The 21,452-nt window shown below is 43.6% G+C and overlaps 1 protein-coding gene across 1 annotated transcript in view; it reads right to left on the bottom strand.

Moving 5' to 3' along the window:
* Positions 1-21,452, bottom strand: part of ADAMTS17 (ADAM metallopeptidase with thrombospondin type 1 motif 17) — a 151,214-nt gene that overhangs the window by 65,518 nt on the left and 64,244 nt on the right. Inside the window, exons 9-10 of the mRNA XM_059482237.1 lie at positions 10,097-10,237; positions 8,646-8,796 (exon numbers count right to left, since the gene is read on the bottom strand). Coding sequence (XP_059338220.1) covers positions 8,646-8,796; positions 10,097-10,237 — 292 coding nt within the window. The remainder of the gene's footprint in view (positions 1-8,645; positions 8,797-10,096; positions 10,238-21,452) is intronic.

Here is a 21,452-nt window from a genome sequence, read left to right as displayed (position 1 = left end):
TCAGATGGCAGGTCCCTGCCTGCAGAGCATTCCCTACAGCGTTCAAGAAGTGCCAGGGAAGATTTTCCAATGACAGATATTTCGCACTGGAAAAATATTGATTTGTTGAAACTGTCTGTGGGGAAAGGTCATCTTTGGATCAGCTCCCAGTTTGAAATATTTCCAAGACAAAAATAATTTTTTAAAAAGCGAGATGGCTGTTGAGAAGTAGTGTTTCAATAAAAATTTGAAATTATTTTTAAAAAAAGAAAGAAATGCTTTTTTAACTGAACTGTTAAGGAATTTATATAGCAAAATAAAAATTAGAAACTGAAATAAAATGAAATTGCTATGAAAGTACAAATTTTAGGCATTCAGAAACTCCTGGGAGCTAGGAAAGCTTGTCTGCACAGCTGTTAGGAAGCAGTCCTGGGAGAGGTCAGGCTCTGGAAACTCCCAAGCTGGGAGAGATGTGCTGGGCAGGTGAGCGGCGCTTCCGATTACAGGGATTACAATGGCAGCCATTTGACAAAGGGGCCTCACTGTGCCAGGTGTTTTCTCTCCCCCAAAGATCTCACCATCTAAACAGACTCCTGGGAGCTTGGGGATAAAGGAAGTTTTATCACTCTGTTCTAGGTGGAAAGATGAAGAACAGAAAGGGATTAAATGTCTTGCTGAAAGTCTGCTGGGAGATGAGCTGAAGCAGAGCTGCTCAGAGCTCTCTGCTCAGTGTCACAGCCACAGGCTCCTGTGTCACTGCCTGCTCCAGCTGAAGCCAGGCTCTGGCTCTGGCCCTTCCCACCCTTCCCAGTTTCTCACACTTTCCCAGGATGGTGCTCCCTTCCCTGGGACTCCATCCCCACACAGATCCCAGCCTGCAGAGCTCAGGCATGGCTCAGTGCAGGGATCTGTTTGAGGTTCCTTAGCTCAGTGCTGCAGCTGGAAATGAGGAATGGCAAAGTCACTCCAGGCAGCTCCTGGTCCTCGGGCAGCGAGTCTGGAGCTCCTCCTGGGGTGGCTATTGCATCAGCACTGCTGCCAAAATCTGTGTGATCCTGCCCCATGAAATCTGTGTGATCCTGCCCCACGACCTCACATGGGATCACAAGACTCCCTCAAATCAAACCCTCAGATTATTACCTGCAAGGGGACCTTCCAAAGCTCCAAAGCATAAAGAGAATCCAATGAATAAAGATGTCCTTCCCACCATGGAACAACTCTACAGAAGCTTCTTCATTCCCTGTATATTCACTCCTTTACCTTGTCTGCATCCAAGGAAAGAAACATTTATTTCTCCTGGAGATGAATTTGTTTCTGCTGCCCACTGGAAAGAGGAGCCTCTTATTTCTAGCAGCAGAATTAAACCACCAGAAACCAATTTTTCTGTCAAAATGAGGGGACTATGAATAAGGACTTTAAAAAAGTAAATATCCTTAAGGCAGAGGAGCAAGAGACCTCTTAACACACAGGCTTGCTTCTAAATAGGCTGGCTTTCCATGAAGTATCAGAACTCTCTTATTTTGCCAGCACATTGCTAACCAGGAGAGAAAATGTGCTTATGAATGGGATTCTAATTAACATCTATTAAGTAAAATAAACACACAATTTACTCTTTTTTTCCTGTCCAAAGCACAGTGCAAATGTTCTCAAAGCCTCACAGGATGCTTCTGAGCAGCAACTCTTTACATAAAGTGACAAAAACAATGTCCCCAACTTCTACACCATCACTGTCTTTAATTTTGGGTGCCTAAAAACCCACAGCAATCACAAGGGAGGTGAGCAACACTGTTTGATGGAGCTTCTTGCTGCTGAAAATGAGATGAGAAGTGTTCCAAATTCAAATCCTGTAGAACTGGAAGGCACTTTTGGAAAGGAGCCACGTTAACCCAGACAAGATAATTGTGAAACTCAGATCCATGTCCCAGTGGCCAAACTGCTGACCTGTGTCTAGAGCTGACATTCCAAGATAGTGCCAGACAAGCAGGGGAAGACTCCCAGACTGCAAGGAAGGCACAAAGGAACAGAAACACTTTCTGTTTTTTTTTTTTTTGGGAAGCAAACAATGAAACAGGAAAACACTGTCTCTGCTTTCAGCTGTCTCTGGTGCTATCAAGGAAAACTAAAAACCTTCACAGTCTAAAATATTTCTTTGCAAAGCACCAGTTTTATTTAATTTTTTTCATCTACCTGGAATTAAATTATTAGTCAAAAGAAAGAGATTGGAAAGAGAGCATTCATAAGACCACAAGCTAATTTTATGGCAAAACATTATGCTGAATACAAATCTCTCCAGTGCCTTTAGGGCACTCACATCACCAGCTCCAGGGATTCACAGACATGGAAAAATCCAAGGAGGAAAGGACAAGTTTGATGTACTTCCCTACCAACACACAACTCTGACTGGGTGAGCTCTTCAGCTTTGCTGAGCTCAGGTTTAGCATCTTAAATGAGAGAACACAAAACAAATGTGTCACATCAGCTGGAAAAATCATAGAAGTGTGTTTATATGGTCAAACCCAGAAGTAGAGGCCCATGGAATAAAGCACTGGAGCAGAGTCTTTGAATTAAATGACTGGAATTTTGTACTGTGACTTATTACCAATGTCCAAAAGAGCTGTTCTTGGGAGCAATGTTCACTCAACAGTTCCCAGTCTGCTCCTCAGGCCTTAACACCCGAGTGTCAGATTTAAAAAATATTGATTTGTTTTGAACAACAGGCAGAATTGTCCACTAAAAACAAAAAATAGGAAAATTAAAAGAATGAAATCATGGATTGTATTTCTTGGCCATGGGAAAAGAGAAGGTAGGGACAAAAAATAAATATAGATTTGTACACACACCATTCAGATGTGGTTGTGAAAACTAAGGAGTTTCTTTTGAAGTGTTTTGCAGATGGGAAGCTCCCAGCAGCCAGTGGGAGAAGTCTGAATGCCCTTCAAGCTTGTTACACACAATTTTCAGGCTGATACTCAGTCCTATTCTGGCTAATTTTGTAAAGTTTAGACTTTAGCTGTAGATGCCACATCACAAGGCTACACTGATTCTTTCTCCCTCCCCTTGTCTTAATAAGAAATGAAAACTTGCCAAGCTCAAGTGTTTAATTCTTAATAGGCTCTCTCTACTATTGTTAAGAGTTTATTATGTTTATATTCTGAAATTTCCACATTGTATTTTTATAATTTTATTTTGGTTCCCTTCTCTCTTTTTATTTTTCTTTAAACCACTGCACCAGAATGTGTTTTGACCATCTTCCAAACTGAAACACGTACAAAAATTTCTGAAGCATTCCAATAATTGTAAACTGGGCTGTGCTGCCCAGGCAGGAACTCTGCTTCTCTCTCGTTCTCTCCCTCTCTTAAACAAAAAGTATTTCCACTGAAAATAAAGAGAAAAAGGTATTTTTGCAACAAACAGAAGTAGTGAAATAAGACATTTCAGCTTCATAGAAACAGGCAATGTGAAAATAGTCTGAATTCTGACAATCTACATGAGGAAAACTATAAACTATAGAATAGCAATTAAGTTAATTGCTACCTTTACTTCTCAAAAAAAAAAAAAAAAAAAAAAGAAAAATCAGCCAATTTTATTTTAGAATTGCCAGGCTTCTATCCTGCAAGCCTCAAGAAAAACCCAACCCATCCTCTTCCAGATTTATTAGTATTACTATGTAGACAAAGTCCCTGGTTGTAAAGAAAATGACAATGCAACCTATTATTTTCAGCATAAACCAGCTTTCATTCTAATTACCACGTTCTTGTAAATATTCTATACATTACTAAATAATAGGGCTCACTATCATGGTCTGCATCTCACAAATGGCCCTGCAGAGAAAAGGCAAACAGAGCCCCATTGATTCCCATGCACAGAGCCCAAAAGGCCACTCCAGCAGCCTCTTTGCAAGACCAAGACCACAGAGAGACCTACAATTGCTGAATTATACTCACCACCACACAGCAAATATGGAAACTCAAGGAGAACATTAAAACCACTTGATCATTACAATTGCTACTTTTTCTTTACTTTGTTTTTGGCTCCTCTCTTTTTCCACATTAGCCAAGAAGTCTACTTTGTCTCCTTTGGCTTGCAATCAACTTTGCCCCCTTGTTCTGTAGCTTGTAGATATTGGAAAATACCTAAATTTGTTAAAAAACTACCTGAACCTAAGAAAAACAGTGGAGCCAGTTCTAGCTGGTTTAGTATTTCTAAAAACAGAGCTATGTCAAAATTCACATTCCCAGCTACATCTGAGTTGACAGTGTCTCTTGTCAGAAAAAAAAATCTCTTGGTAGCAAAGCTAATCTCCTTGCAAGTGCCACTCCAGCCTCAGCCCAGTTTTGACTCAAAACAATGGGGATGATAACAGTTACATAAAACCCCACAAAAATGTGTTAATAATAAAGAAGCCAAAAGGCTTAAAAAACAAAAAGCCAAATGGATACGTGAGATAGAGATCACATTTTTCCCCCCCTAAACATGATTTCAGTGCAAAAGCCTCTGTTGGTAGGTGTGCCAGCCTGAAAAATAAAGATTAAACACGCAGAATGTTTCCATGGGAGTTTCAGATGTGTTTTGATGAATTTCTGGGGGAGAAATTAGTTTTGAAGAATTTCTGCTCCCTGAAAGACTGAGCAGAAACCACTCGTGCTATTCCTCTTGGAAAAAGCACAGGGGCAGCAAAGGGTTAACTCCTGCTGAGGCATCACTGCCTGGCTGGGGCTGGAGCTCTCTGCTTCCTCCCTGGAGGGGTCAAACCGATTCACAATAGCTGATTCATAGCCCAGTGTGGAGCTGAAGGACAGAGGCCAGCCAGGTGGAATTGCCTGTAATTTGCACAACTCTGCCATGCCAGCCCGGGGCTCACAGCAGCACTGAGCAGCCAGAGCCCCCCGGGGTGTCTGTGTGTTTGGGGTGCACTGATAAGGCCCGTGCAGCGTCACAGGGGCGTTTCTGACCAGCTTCTCCTGCAATTACCATGATGTTGCTCAGAGCTGGAGAATGGCACGTTCACTTCTCTAAAAGCAACTTGTCTGCCTCAAAATAAAGGCCACTGTGTAACCTGTCAGGTGGGCCAAAGCTCACCAAGGAGCTCATTTCCCAGCACTGTGCAGCTTCCCAGCTGGAGCCAGGCAGCATGCCTGCCATGGCAGACACTTGTACAGCCTGCTAGATAAGCACTTGCGTGCATCAGACAATGGCTGACATTTGCAATGGGAAAGATGAACAGAGAACACTTTGATCCCTTTGTGTACTCCAGGAGAACTCTGTAACTTGGATATGAAGGGGGATCTACTGAAGGCTCTTGAGAGATTCATTAATCATAGAACCATAGAATGGTTTGGGTTGGAAGGGACCTTAAAGTTCACCCAGTTCCACCTCCCTGCCATGGGCAGGGACACCTTGCTCTACCCCAGGGTGCTCCAAGCCTGTCCAGCCTGGCCCTGCACACTTGTTCCCTGGCCCTGCACACTCGTTCCCTGGCCCTGCACACTCGTTCCCTGGCCCTGCACACTTGTTCCCTGGCCTTGCACACTTGTCCTCTGGCCCTGCACACTTGTTCCCTGGCCCTGCACACTCGTTCCCTGGCCCTGCACACTTGTTCCCTGGCCTTGCACACTCGTTCCCTGGCCCTGCACACTTGTTCCCTGGCCCTGCACACTTGTTCCCTGGCCTTGCACACTCGTTCCCTGGCCCTGCACACTTGTTCCCTAGCCCTGCACACTTGTTCCCTGGCCCTGCACACTTGTCCTCTGGCCCTGCACACTTGTTCCTTGGCCCTGCACACTCGTTCCCTGGCCTAGCAGGAGCCCAGGCTAACAGCCTGATTCACAGCCCCTTAAAGAGGTGACAGGCACTAAAAACCCTACCCAACATTGAGGTTACAGATCCTGAATTATACATCTTGGAGGTCACAGGTTACAACAGACTGTGGATCATCTATCATAAACTCATTTTTTAGTACATTAAAATGCAGAAGGAAAGGAGAAAGGAGGTTTGGTGTATGTAAAGCTGAGCCTTGCTCATATGTTTTAATTTCTCTTCTGTAAATTTGGAGCAGAATAGCTGCAGGATAGCTGGTTTGGCAAACAGAGAGCTACAGTTTTGTTCTAAGGCATCTGAGTTATCCTTAAAACAAAATGGAAGAAGAATTTTGGGGATTCAATCTCAAAACTGGGTGAATACTCCTGGATTAACTATCTTGTTGGACTGGTGTGGGAGGCCCAGCCACTGCCAAGCATTGAGGGACCTGACTCCCTGTGAAAGCAAAGATCACATTCCCTCAAAAAACAGGGCTTTGATGCTGTTAAAGGAGAGAGCTTACTGCACAGAAATTTCTGTGTTTCTCAAAAATGTTGAAATTTTGGAGTTACCTAACCTCTCAAGTTTGCCCTAACCAAACTGCATGGCGTTTTTGAATATAGGGCCTCTAGTTTGCCTGATATAATTATGCAGCTCAACTATCTCCAAAGAAATATTGTAATGTAACTCTCTTATTATATAAGAAAATAGGCAGCAGACACATGTAATCATAAAAAGATTGAGCAGGCTCATTTCCTGAAGCTTATTTCCTTTTCGTAACAAATATTTACTGTCAAATGTTTATTGCTTTTACATTTGGATTTTTTTAATACTTTATTGAATTAAAAATACCACATTACCATTGGCTAAAAGAGGAGACAGCTGTATTTGCCAATAATTTCTACAGCTAATGCCAGTGACCAATGCCAATTTTTTTTTTGGTTCATATTTTTGTAGACAGCTTTGAGACTTATGATACAAGTATTCTGCAGATGAGGCCTGAGGAACACAAAGGTGAAATGAACACAAAATTCAGAGCTTTAAAAATCAAAAGTGATCATTTCCTCTAAAGAATTTCCTTTCCTTGCTATCAAACACCAATTCAGAGTAGCATAACAGGATGTAAACACAAGCTTAAACTAATGGCATGTGACATAACTGATCCAGAGCTTCACAGGGTGAATGCTAATTCTTAATGCACATCTGCAACAGAAATAATTCTAAATAAGGGACTGCAAATTAGTTTGAATCTGCTGCAGTTCTACCAGGTTTTTCATTAGGAAGCACTAATGTCCTCACAAAATATGCTTCTCTTTTGGGAGAGAGATGGAGAAAAAGAGCACATTTTCCATTGTGTTCTAAAGTGTCAAATAATTAGACTGGTGAAAAATCTTGGGAGACACAAACACCTGCTGTCTGTGTCTCACAGAGAACGGTGCCTCTTGGCACATTATTCTGGCAAACAACAAGTCCCTGAAGCAATTCCAGACTGGACATGCAACTCCTGTGTGAGAAATGCTGACCACCTACCAGCGGGCTGACACTGTCATCAGGCACTGGAATATCCAGAAACAAAATGGGTTTTTTATCACAACAAGGGAAATAGCAAAAATCCCTTCCAAGAGCAGCCCAGCTGGGTGACACCCACACAAGTGGAAGAACTTGAGTCATGCTGGGTAGATCTGAGGTTTTCTTTACAGACCTATATTCTAACACTTTGCTTCCAGTACAGTAGTCCTGGTGGTCTGCATTTTCTTGATGGAGCTGGGAAATACAACCTGTCCAGATTCTTTTCCTTTGTTTTATATTAGCTAGTTTCCAAGTCCAAAATAAATAAAACAGCTAATGTGAAACTAAGAGCATTTTCCCAGGACTTGCACGTGTTCCACAGTGTTAGCAATTTGGCACTTAAAAACCCCAGTTATCTCTGATTATTGTTTTCTTTCTTAACACTGATTTAAGATCTCAAGCTTGTTCAGAGTGGGAATGAGGGACAACTAAAAAATACAGATGGCCGGTTATTAACAGCAAGAAACCTGTCTGCTTCTTGCCTGTCTGTACAGGAGGAGATGCTGCCAGCTGGTGCTGGTGACCCCACACAGCTTCAGGACTTTTTTTTGGATATCTCCAAGGCCATGCTGGAAGCAGGCACTACCCCACTCCCTGTCAAAAGCAGGGGATAAGATCTGCTCAGAATTAAAAGATCTGATTATGTGTAATACCTTATGAAAAACTTGGCTGTCTAAATTCCAGAGATGAGTCCAACAGCCTCATCTCAAGCCCAACCTGCTCCTAGAGACAGCAACAGTCAATGTTCCCATTTTGCCAACCAGCCCCAAGATACCCCACACTGCACCCACATCCTGATTAAACATCATGCTGCTTAGAAAACACACAGGATTCTGCACAGAATTTGGTAAGGCTTCATGAAACAAGCAGACATCAATATTTCCTCAGCACAGTTAAGAATCAGCTCCTCAGAACACTGCAGTGTCTGAAGGTGAGGTCTGTGCACGCCCAGCCAGCCATCTAAGCTGACTCTGTGGAAGTCGCCAAACACTCTTGTGAGGAGAGACTTTCACCTCAGCTGAACTTCCAGGAAAACAATCTCTACAGAGCATTTCAGCAAAACAATCTCAAAAGGGAACAACGTGCAAACACCAGTTTTTCTGAGTCTGCTCTGGGAGATTACCAAGGGGAAAGAAGGATGAGGCCTAAGCAGGAGCAGCTGACAGAGCTCGAGGCCGTTTGATTTTCCACCAGCAGCGCTGAACCTGAGGGAAACACAGACTTCTTTTCTCCTCCCCAGGGCTTAGCAGCTTTATTTCCACTTCCCACCTTGTTTCCAGCTCCAACCCACGAGCTCTTACCTCCATATCCTTACAGAAGGTGGCGTTGGTGCCAAAAAGGATCTGGCACTGCTCGTCGGCGCTGTAGTGCATGCCGGGCAGCTTGTGAGGGAGCCGCACCGAGTACTGGCTGCGGGGGTCGGTCAGCAGCAGGCAGGTGCTCACCTTGGACCTGGCAGGGCAGCAAGGAAAAATGTCCTCAGGGAAAGCCCCCTGAACGGCAGTGTTAGTCACTGCTACAGAGGAGCCCTGTCCTCTCTTTAACAGTGTGAAACTGTGGGGTTTTCCCTGGAAGTCTTGTGAATCGTTGAGAGCTATGGATATAAAGGGCCTTGGGAAGTCACCTGCGGCCCCAGGCCTCAAGGCAGGAGAGATAACATTCACAACACTCTGGGTTAAACTTTTGTCTAAACCAACATTCACAACATTCTGAGTTAAACTTTTGTCTAAACCTTTTCTAGAAATCTGAAGGAGACTCAATTCGGCCCTCAGGCAATCCAGCCCAAAGCTTCATTCACCTTAAAATGCCAGCTACAAAGTCTTCCATCATGTCTCACCTCAATCCCCACAGCTGAATTGTGACATTTTTTTCTTATCCATCACAGGCACAAAAAGATTTTTCTCTTTGCCTTCACAGCAATCTTTTACAAATTGCAATATCACTGTCATATCAGGGACCAGTTGCAACCAGATGAGTTCAGATGTAACTTCTTTTTCTAATTCATGCCTTTAATGTGGCATTAAATATCCCATTTTCTTTCATTATTTTCCTTTCTTTCCCACCTCTAACCCCCAGAGTGGAAAATTTTCCATGCTGAACCCACTCCTAGCACAAAGCATTGTGCCAGGCACTGTTTGTCAGAGAGCTGTACTGTAAATTTAAGATTAGATCTGCAGAGTTCAGATAATTCCAGTGCTTCCTGTAGTTCATGAGATTTAACAAGCAGCAGGACAGAAATCCTTCCGGAAGAACTGAATATGATGAACTGAAACATGGATGCAGTGGAAAAGAAGTTTATAGTGAACTGTTTTAGACCAACATTCATTGAGGAGTGAGAAAACACATCAGAATAACCTCCAGGCAAAGTCAAGTTTCAATAAAATAAAAGTTATTTAATAACAAGAGAGTAAAAGCCACAGCATAAAGCTGCAGCATCTTTAAGCAGAGATTCCTGCAAGCCACCTACACACAGATTTCTGTCATTGCAAAATTGAAGGGCATTTTCTGTAAAAAAAGGTGATATGGGATTTTTTAAAAGATGTTATCAGTACATTGACAACTGCACATAATTCATCTGCCTCTCTTCAATCCTCAGTTTCAAGGTGCTATTGCAAAGGCGACAGGTTCAAATTTGCATACCCCAATGACACACCTACACTTTTTTAAAAGGAACATTGTTAATACTTTCACTTTAAAGCAACCGAGTGGATTCTTGCCTGGTAGGATTTTTGACACTCAGCACAATCCTTACTTTAGGAAGTTTTCGAGGTCGTCTCGGCTGCAGGAAGACCAGGAAAGGTCACTTGGGTTCCTGCCCTTCACCCATTCTCCAGACATGATGTGAGACCTCCCAGCACAGGGCTGATGATCATCATCGTGGCTCATCCCCATGCTGTTGGATTAGAACAAGACAAGAGAAAAAACTTGTCAAGGTATGATGTGGGTTTCTCATTCCCACTGCCCTCAGCAATGACACTCTCAGGGATTACCAGCTGGACAACAGGCTGCCCATACCACACACAATCAGCCATGCACTGCCCTGTTCAATAAATGAACTAGAGGTTCTTTATTTTATCCATTGCCTTAATTTCACAAAGTGTTTGGTATTTGTGTGTTTGAAACTTTTAAATGTGTTTCTTATAGACTTTTCTCCTAGGCCCTTCCAACCTAAATTAGGCTCTGACTCTGTCACAGCACTGTTTAGCCTGGAGCCTGAGGCAAAGCCAAGCCCCATTTCTGCAAGCACTGTCCAAACAAGCACCAGGACTGCCCCATGCCCATCTCAGCAAGGACAGAATGGGATCTACTCAGCAAAACAAACCATCTAAACAAACAGCAGATTGTGTTGTATAAACACATAGAGGAATTCAAACACATTCAGTGAGGATTTCCAAAAGCACTCAGAAACAGAAATGTGTTACTTCAACCTCCATCCAACTTCTCCCTCAGGACCCTTCTGTCATCAGGGGAGTGTTCACCATTGGGCTGCTACAGCAGGTTCAGGTTCAGAATAAAGCCCTGCTGCCACTACAGGAAGGTGAGACTGTTCTGCTTCAGGTAAAACTTTGTGAACAAGGAAAAAGGTGTGACCAAGGTCACCTGCTACACTCAGTCCAACACTCAGCCTACCACAACAACTTGCCTGGCAGTGAAAGTGAGTTAAGGATTTTCCATCCTGCTTCAAAATGAACATTAAAACCCTTATCCAGAATTATACAGAGTAGTAACTCTTTGAAACAGTAACATTCCTCCTTCAATTCCAAAGTGAAATGGAAAATGACTTTCAGAAGAAAGGTGCCTTCTATGGCCAGTGCCACCTTCTAGCAAAACATCACCAATTTGGGGCTGAAAATACAGAACTCAGTGGGTCTCCAGCTGGCTGGCTGGAGCAAGCCAGGAGCAGTCCCTTTAAATATTCACTGCTTAATCCATGCTATTTCCCTACAAATCTGAGGCTCCTGTTTGCTTTCTGACTGTGCTCTTGGCTTTGCTCCTCCCCAGTTGTGGGACTTGACTGTTCAGAGCCCAGACACGACATCCATTTCTAGTAGCAGTGAACCAAAACCCACTTCAGCACTTTGATAATTATGGCTTAGATTGAACCACCATCTCTGCTATTTTTAGCTTACAGTGAAGATTATATGGTGGAGTCTATTATTTTAGGTTTATCTCCAGGGACATTATTATTATTATTCCTAGCAAAACTACATTCAATGTAATTTTTAGACTCAGAAGTTCATAGTTATTCTTGTTTTTAAACCTTTGTGGTTTTTGAACACTGCAGAAACATTAACATCAAGCACATTTTGTTAGATGCACACAGGAATAATCTAACAGTCTATTAGTAACTCTAACTTCAAAACAGTAAAGAGTGAAATTCCTGCTCCACTGAAGTGAATGGTAGTTTTGCTATTGACTTCAATGCAGCCTGGGTTTCACTCCAAATATTTTACCCATGTTGTTTCTACACAGAGAAAACTCCTCACATGCTAGGATGAAAGTTCCAGCAGTATTTCTCCAATGCAAATAAGCCCATCTAAAGATTCTGTTCCTAAAAGTCAGGAAAGGAAGGGCTCAGCACCATGAAGCAAGGGATGTGAGCTTGTCAGGAGCCTTCCAGAACAAAGTTTGCCCCAAAATGCCAGTGTGAAGGCTTGTGGGCACGCAGCAATCCTGATAACTTTTCCAAGGGAGACCAGGCAGGTTTCCAAGGTTTCTTGCAGCTTGTCTGCCTTGTGACTGCCACAGTGCTGACACTCAAAGCTGGGTCCTTTTTGGTTTATACTCTGTTTCTGTGGGATGGGATCTGGCAGTTCTCCTGTTCTGGAAGCTTCCTGAATGGCTCCCTGGTTGCCACATCAGGTGTTCCATCTCAAAAGGCTGAAAACAAATCATCTTCCTGACTTTGCAAGTGCTTTAGGATCCCTGATTTTATCCCTTCCAGAAAAGTCTAGTGTTTAGTCTGGAGTTGTAAATATAAGAAATGCTTTAGCTTTCTGATTAGCTTCAATTATTTTTTGTCAAATCTGTTGAAAGTGAGGTTTTGTTGGCAAAAAACAAGAGTAGCACTTACTAATTAGTACATTCCTGCCCTTAACTTTATCTTAAACCTGATCTCATGGAAGATGTCTTGCCTAGGACAAATGCTGAGGCTGCCAGTGTTCACTCAGCTTTATTTCACAGGGGATTTGAGGTAGATAAAATTTGTCCTCTATAAAGAACGAATCAGAACTCACACCTCAAGTTATTTACAGGCTTCTTCTGAAATTCATTCAATTCTTACATGTGTGGAAATCTACCCATTTCTGAATCATTCCTGTTTTCCTAACAGAAAGTCTTTTAAAAGTCACAAGCATAAAGGAATTGAGCCTGCAAGGAATACCTTTATTGGTATAAGGCAAAAGAGCTTTGCCAGTTTATATTAGTTTGGGATCTGGCCTCAAGGTACACAGGCAACCCCTCCTGGCCTCTCAGTGATGAGTTTCTGGTAGAATGAAACCAGCAACACCTTTGGAGCCTGTTTTAATTGGCAATGCAGAACTTTTCTCAGCATCTATTTTACCTTACAATGACTCACTTGAGAAAATGATTAAATGACCTGCAGGACTAAGGCATACCCTTGCATGCTAACACATTCTTTTCTGAAGTTCAAGGGTCTCCAGCTACATCAAAGGGACCAGGTTTTCCTAAACAAGCAGTAAATGCAATGCTACGCTGATTCTTTTCACTAATGAACAGTCCCCCTCCTTTAAACAGAAAAAAATGGGACAGAGCAGTGTGTGCTTGTACTAAACACCAGTGCAAACTGAATCAATAGTTTACATTTCATTTGTGACCATCTAATCTTACCTGCTATTCAGAATTCACGTGGAATTAGAAGCAGGTAATCAGTCTCTTGAAATATTGTGCTTTGGGAAGTTCTATTCTTACATGAACTGATCTTGAACAAAGAGTTGATAAGAAAAGCTCTTAGATTAGAAGTAGCAATGTCAAAATGACACTGCATTGCCCTGCAAACCCACTGCCCTGTGTGCTCCCTGAGACATAAACATCCATTTTATCAGAATGCTGCCTGTTACCCTTTACAAAGCCAGCAGAGCCATTATGGATGAGCAGGACTCAGTTTCCCTTTGTGCTGTTGCCACCACAGTCACTGCTCCATCCCAACCCCACGGGAAACTTCAGCCTTTCAGTTCACCACATTCTCCTCCTGAAGACAATGAGAGTCCACAAAGGCAAGCAAGGACAGCTCATTCTGTCAGCTCTTCAACTCCTTCCATTCAATGTTTACTCAGAGTAGGCACCCTGGGACTCTGGTTTCACACTCCAGCTTCTTTCCTAATATAAATAATGCATTGCTCACCAGTCAAAGACACCACGGCCTCGCTGGAGGAGTCCTGCAGCACATTTACTGTGGCTCATCATGTGTGAGGCCAGACACAAGCTGACTGACCAGTGTGAGCCCTGACTGTTAACAGAATCACAGCAAGGCAAATCTGATCAGGAGTCACAGGGAGGCAGCAACAACAGATCTCTTTGATGCAGTGTTTTTGGAGAGCAAGGCTTTAAAGTAGCACTGCTATGAATAAAAAATAGCATGCAGTCTCTGGGAGCTCTGGCCTCCCTGAAGCCTATGCAGCAATCAGAACTGGGTCAGGATGCCAGAATTACACTCTGGGCCTGAGCTGGCCAATTTCTTGTGTAATTCTTTTAAGCTAAACTCAATTATCAGCCCTGTGTTTTCCCACACCAATGCTGAACCAATGCACTTGCTTTGTTTGTTTGGGTCATTTGTGGAGTTTCTCCTCTAGACAGTTAATGTAACTAAACTGCTCTGTTTACTCTTGGTGTGTTTTCCAGTGTTTCCTGTTTTTCTTCACAAGCCTGAGCCAAAGTGCACCAAAGCCTGTGGAAAGCCTCCTACTGCATCCAATGCACTGCTGCACCTCAATGTTCTTGAGGTCACGTACACAAATCCTCACCAGAGCCACTATGACCCTCAATAGAAACCCCAAATCTGAGTAAGAGGATAATGCCAAGGGCTGGGAGAAACTGATTTAGGAGATGCTTGAAAAATCTGTTCAACAGCTGCAGCGCTGGCTGGTAAGAGACCACTGGACAAATCCCCAGGACAGTTATCATCACTCTCCCTTAGCAGGGAGAGACGTAAAGCTGGGACAAGAGGCAAGTTTGATAGAAAACACCAGCAGCAGCAGCACTTTCCTTCAGAAAAAGGGTAGCAACTGAAAAAAAGAAATATGAAGAAGGGAAGACTGAAAAAAAGACACATAGATATGGAAATGCCACCTCCATCACCTCCCTCTGAAAGTCAAACCATTCCATTTGCCTGCAAATAACTCAGCGTGAGTCAAACACTGGATCACTTCAGAAACTCATGGCTATCAAGGCTACCCAAGGTGTCCTGGCTGTCACCCCAGCTGTTTATTAAACATGCATGACAAACAATTGATTGCTCTCCACACAACTGCACTTACCTCAGTTCTCCAAAGGGCAGGGAGGATGTCCAGCTGCCAAGAAGGAAATGAGGACAGCAGGCTGTCTCTCACTCCCACAGACAGAAATCCAAAGGAGCCTTTCCAAAGAACCAACTCACAAAGAGCTGTAACTGTGTAAGTTCAGCAACACATTAAATAGGAAGAGCTCCTTGGGGCCAGCCCTGCAGAGCAACATGGCCTCAGAGAATTGAGGAAAGAGCCCATGACAGCTGTATCCCAAATACAGGGGGGACAGGAGAAGGCAGAGATATCTCATGCTCTGAGTGAAAAGTTCAGTGGGACCACTAAGGTTTTTACATGTTTGGCTGATACTGGATTGCTGGGCAGCACGTTTTCTCTACCCGTAACATGCCTTACCCTGCAGATGTTCTCCTAAAGGCTTTGTTTCTGCAAGGAAACATTGCTATGGGCTAGGCAGTACCAGCCTTGCATGTCACCACTGACCTTCTCAGAAGAGAATATGAGAGAAGTCCTTCCCTGTGACCCAGCTTGCCATGACTCACCCACAAGTAATCCAGCATTAAATGCAGAGCCAGGACTAAGCACAAGATTTCATTCTAAAGTCTACTGCAGAACAATAAATGCAAAAGGAGGGGAGACTGAACAACATCCTCACAGAGTGGGAGAGGGAAGGGAGAAGGGAAGCTGTAATTTACCTGCTCTGGCATGTCAGAGTGGGCAGGATGACAGTGCCCCACAGCTATTTAGACATGCACAAATGCCATCTGTTTTTCCATATGAAGGACAAAATTCCTCCCCTTCCCACCTCCTATCAGGTCTCAGAAGGTTTGAGAAGGAAATCCCATCTCTGCAGTGCATCTAATGTCAAGCACAAAGGAAGATGCTGACATGGGAGGAGGTTACACAGGGTGTGGGCTGGCAGCTGAGAACATTAAACATGGCCATGAAACTCAAATCTAAGCAGAGGGTGCACACCAACAGCTCTTAGCAGCTCCTGCTAAGAGTCTGAACTCTTAGACAGCACCCCCACATCATCCAGCCTGTGAGCTGTCCACTCCCAGATTGAGTTCAATGTTAGGAATTTTTATTAACATTTGAAATTGAAGCTGCATCACTGGAAAGATGCCTACTTCTGAACTGGTTCAACATGTTGAACATTTCAATATAAAATGCTGATCATCTTGCAAGTTAGGAGGTTTCCATCCAGTTGAGAATAAAGGCTTAACAGAGAAAGGACTGAAGCAGGGGTGCTCATTTGAGCTGGAATTGTAACAGGAGCTGCAGGGCAAAGTGAGGACAGTAACTTTCAGAAGGTGACCCAGGAAGGTGATGCCTCTAAGAGAAGCAGAGATGGCCAGAGATGTCAGATGGGGCCAAGGGAGGCTTGGACAAACAAACAAATCCTGTGAAAATGCTGAGGTGAGCTGAGCTCTCACTGAGGGAGGAGGCAAGGAAACATCTTGTGCAACCTTCTTATAAAACCAGCGGCCACTGAGGCCATTGGTTTAATGGAAAGCAGGTTTTTTCACCCTCTCCTTTTCAAACATGTAAACACTGTTTCTTAAATATGCTTTGACTATTCCAGAAAGTGTCAGGAACACTTTGGGGAGCAGTGATGAAGAGAGGGAGATGATCCTACTTAAAGCATTTGAAGTAACTGAGGCTGGTCATTGTGTACACAGTGTTATCTAGCACAGGGGTGTTCAGGATGGGTGCTGTACTTTTGGGGCTTTTTTAATCAGGAAAGTCAACATTTAAAGGGAGCCATGACTACTGGACTGTTGTTTTCATAACCAAGTTTATGTCACTCTCCAATAATGAAGTAACCAGATATTTTATATGGTTATCTACTCATCAAGCAGCCAAGAAGTCAACAACAGCGAGTGAGAACACACGAACGCCTATGGTGAATAACAGTGTGGAAAGCTGTGGTTTATTCAGCTGCATGACAGATCCAGCCCTTCATGATATGGTTTTCATTTAAAAAGAATTAGCTCTTTTGCCGTGGAATCTGGAAGGCAGCAAAGTACAAGCTTGTGCTGCAAGGGACAGAGAGCACATGAGACGGACATGGCAGGGACAAAAAATACATGAGAGTGACATGGCAGGGACAGAAAGCACACGAGTGACATAGCAGGCACACCCACTGTGGCCTTGCACTCAAAAGCTTACTGGTATAAACACCAGACCTTTACATGGTTTGACTGAAGCCTGACCAAGGCCATGAAGAACAGGGTGAATTACCTTAGGATCCTCTCCCCATCAACGCCCCATGCTCACATTGACTCCTTTCTCCAGCAGACATTTGCTCATGGGATTCTCTCTGAGCAGCCCTTGCTGTTTCACAGTGGGTATCTCACAGCAGGACAGGCACTCCAGCACCTTTGCTGAGATGAAGGAATCCAGCTGCAAAGCAAGTGAACATCCACCATTCCTCCAAGGGCCTCCCTCCTTTCTAGGATGTGGCCACTGCATATCAACCTTTTCCTGAAAAAAGCCTCACAGTTTCTTCTAAGAGCTGGCAGGTTCTGAGGGAACAGGGGCAGAAAAAGGAGTGCTCCACCAAATACAAAGTACTACAAAATGCTAAAGTTGATCAATATATATAAAAATAAATTTGGCAGAAACTCAGCATTGCAGAGGTAGCATTACCTCAGGAAAATACCCTTCTGCCTTCTGATGTCAATGGTCTCTCCTTTCCAAGATCCATTTAGCATCTTACATGAATCTTTCCTCCTTCCTTAAAGTACTATCCCATCTCCATGCAGGCATCCAACCACATGCTGAGCATTTCTACACCCTCACACATTCTTTCATACCTGCCAAAAACACACAGCAGATTTCTGACACAACAGCACCAGCAGGAGTCAAGGGTTGCTATAATTCCTTCAGTCAATCCCTGTTGAGGAGCTGAATATAAATATATCCAAAAGCACTCACTGTACAACATGGATCAGTGACTCTCTGTGGGAATCACTTGTCTCACACTGGCTGTTTGTCATGATCACAGCTGAGCTGTGACCCTAAAGTAAGAATAAATTTATCTGAGGATGCCTCCACGAAAATGTTTGCACTAAGCTGTTTCCTTGCCCTCCAAGTGATTAAATCCACTTCTTGGACATACAAAATTCTTTCTTTCTCACTAGCTTCAATCTGGTTTCAGAACACAGAAAAGTGTTGCAGAAGGAGCACAAAGACTATGAATGAACCAGTGGTGGGCAGAGAAGGACTGCTCACTGCACAGAGGCTGCTGTGCTCCATCTGTAGCTCCTTGTTTTTGGAAAGCACCCCGGGGCACAGCAGAAGGAACAAGCTGAAGGGTAACAAGCTGCTTGCTTTCAGCACTGCCTGAAGTGGGTGAGAACGAGTCCTCCCGAAAATGTGACATGCATTTCCTCAGAAGATGAAAAGGGAAAATAAATTGTAGGGTGGAAAAAAGACCAAACCCTGGGATAGCTGGGTGGGATTTCCCACCCAGGAGAGAAGAGAGACAAAAGCTCAGTGAGCACTGACAGCCCTGTCACTCAGAGTGTCAGAAACCCCAGGGGAGGCTCTGTGTGCAATCACTTTTCCAAAACTCCTGTGAAACCACTGAAAGCCTCCAGTCAACTGCAGCAAATGACCGAGTGCCAAACCTGAATGCAGAGCTGCAACACAAGACACCCTTCAAAGAGAAGCAAGGAGAGGGCAGACATGGTGTGGAATATTTGCCAAATACGTGCAACACGAGTAGCCCAGATGTCCCACGCTCTGCCCCATCAGGAAGCCACCCCCAGGCAGGGCTGGGGAAGTGGGACAGCCTGGGGAATGCACCGTAGGAGTCAGGAATGCTGGCTGCCTGCCCCACACTGGGAGATGAATTCTCCATCCCTGGAGGTGGGAAGGAGGAGATGGCCAACATCAAAAGGCAACAAGGTGTGAAGTAAATGCAATATATAAATCCTACCAGCATCAGTGTTTTGCAGTCCCCAGACAGGGCAGTGGGTATGTGTTTGATGGCTCTCAGAGCAGCAGAAGTCCATTTCACAGAAATATTTTTCATCCTCTCTCTTGGTCCACAATGTCAATCACTGTGGGCTTGCAGATTCAGTGCAAGAAGAAATCCATCCTTATGTGACCCTCCTGCACTGATCCACCAATACAACAGGTGACTGCAGTGGACAGTAACAAACCTCTGGGCTCTTTTTCTTCCAAAAATGAGGAAAAACCCACCAGAATTTTTTTTAGGAAAAAAGCTACACAGGAAACAAATAATCCAATTCTAAAATTTTGTTTCCAATACTGGCACTCTCATACACCAGCTCCCTAAACCCCTGGGATTTTTCATAATGGTTCAGCTGGTAACATAATTTATAATAGCAGAACGACCTGGCCTTGGCAGTTTGGTAAATGATTGCAGAAGTTCAGCAAGTTATCTCAGTTTCACTCCTTTTATCAGCAGGGAGAGACTCGATATCCAACAGGAATGCTGCAAATTATGGCTTGGTATCAAAGCAATTTGGCAATGAGATGTTCAGACCAATACTGCAGTGAAATTCTTTGGGTAGTGGGTGTGCCTGGCTGCCTACAAACCTCAGTCAATCAAGTCAAGTTAGCTTCCATATTGTCTAAGGAAACAACATGAGGAAAGTAAAAAGTGACTTGAAAAGACACTCTTGCTTTGAGTAACTTTGGCTTGAACATGTTAATGTGAAGACAACTTACAGAGAAAGAAAAAAGTCTGTTATTTTTATGAGAAGATACTGTTTCAGAGGGTCCCTAGCTGATAAGAGGTGCAGGGTGTGTGTCATTTAACTGGTGACAGCTTTCTGCAAATGTGTATGAGCCCTTCTCATGTTCTGTTCATTGTGCTCAGAGGGGCTCCTGTAATCACACATTTGGCAAACCTGGTGAAGTTACTTCAACACACACCATAAACAGCTCAGGAGTGCAGGTATGGAAGGTGGTACCTAACATTTAAAAAGAAAATATGAATACATTTTCCTAAGCAAACAAGTTGGCTTTTTCTTTGATTGGAGAAAGCCCTCAGGATCATATCTGAATTAGTACTGGAAATGTGTCAATAACAGTGAAATAATGGAGAAAGAGATAAAATAAATACACAGTGGAGGTGATACTTTAAATGAAGTGATGCTTGTGCACACAGGCAGGAAAGCTGAGGGCAAAGTTGTTATTATAATGCTCCTGTGGGAAAATCCAGATTGCAGCATTTCTTTAAAGCTACTAAATGCAGACAATCTGCACTTTTATCAAAATTTGACCATTTCTGACCATGGTGACTCATGATGGGTAGTAGGGAAGAGTTCTGTGTTCTTGGACTAAATCTACCCCATGTTACACAGCAAGCAGCTTTACTTGAGATAAAGGAGGAACCAGACAGGAAAGAATTTACCCATTGAAAAGTGCTGCTGGTTGTGTTTTCAGGAGGAAGAAAGGAAGCTGTGTTTTTCCTGAGAAGGAAAGACACTTTCCCTAAGTACAGAAACTACCTGGACCAAGCAGCACAAACTGTTTCTAGGGAGCATTTCTTTATCCTGCAGTCCAGTTTTACTGTGCAATTAAAATGAATATTTAAAAGCCAGATTAGAAATCTGCCACTTTATTATCTGTCTCCAGAGTGATGCTGGCAAACAGCAGGGCGGGAGGAAAGGAGCCCAGCAGGGAGCAGGAAGAGCCAGGCAGGATTTGGACTGTCACTGACAGGTGAGAAACAGCTACCACAGGGTGGACATGAGAAACTTCTGAGGGATCAAACTGTCCCAAATGTGGATAAGATGTGGTGTAGAAGATGAGTGTCCCACTGGGCTTTGGAGCACAGAAAGAAGGTACAGTGAAAAATACTCATTTTTAAGGCCCTGAGCTAATTAGAGCCCAGCAGGAGGGAAACTTTTCAAGCAACTGAGAGCAAATCATTATGATCAGATTCCTCTGGCTTTGATTTGCTTTACCTAAGCAAAAACAAAAGCAGAAAACTGTGGGCTATTCTCCTCTTTTTTATGGAAACTGGGGTTCAAATAAAGATGTAGACAACAAACTCCCAGCTGGGCTGGATCCAGCAATGGAAACAGGCCTGGCATCTGATGTAGGGAGGATTTTGCAAATGGAAAGGGATCACTGAGAACAAAGCAGGCCTGTTTACTTCATTTCTCCAGTAAACTCCTATTTGCTGAATTTTATTTCCCAACACAACTGTTGGCCAAGAGGCAGCCAACCCTGTTCCACCCCAGCACAGCCTTCCACTGACGTAGCAGCTAAAGGAAACCACATTTTTAGAGGCAACAACATTTCCACTGGCATTGCTGCTGCTGTTGACTTACTACCAAAGGCTTTTCCAAGTGACAGGCTGGGATTTATCACCTTCCCCAGCTCGGGAAGTAATTTTCACCTGGAACCTGTTGAACTCAGCAGGCCAGGCAGACAGCACGGGTTACAGGCTATTGGAACCCAACTGCTAGTGGAAAAGTAAATATTTCATCTAGATCACTGCCCTTGTATAAAAACAAATTATTATTTGGTAAATGGCACTTACAAACCTAATATTTCCTGTGCTGGTGTGCAGTGGGAGGCTGCACAATGGGGACTTGTGCTGTCCCTATGTTTTGGGTCACTGGGTGCACCAGGCTGCTGCCA

Source organism: Ammospiza nelsoni, chromosome 14 (genome assembly GCF_027579445.1).
Source record: "Ammospiza nelsoni isolate bAmmNel1 chromosome 14, bAmmNel1.pri, whole genome shotgun sequence".
NCBI classification, from domain to species: Eukaryota; Metazoa; Chordata; class Aves; order Passeriformes; family Passerellidae; genus Ammospiza; species Ammospiza nelsoni.
Note: the sequence above shows the minus strand (reverse complement) of the source record. Positions and strands in the feature narration are given on the sequence as shown.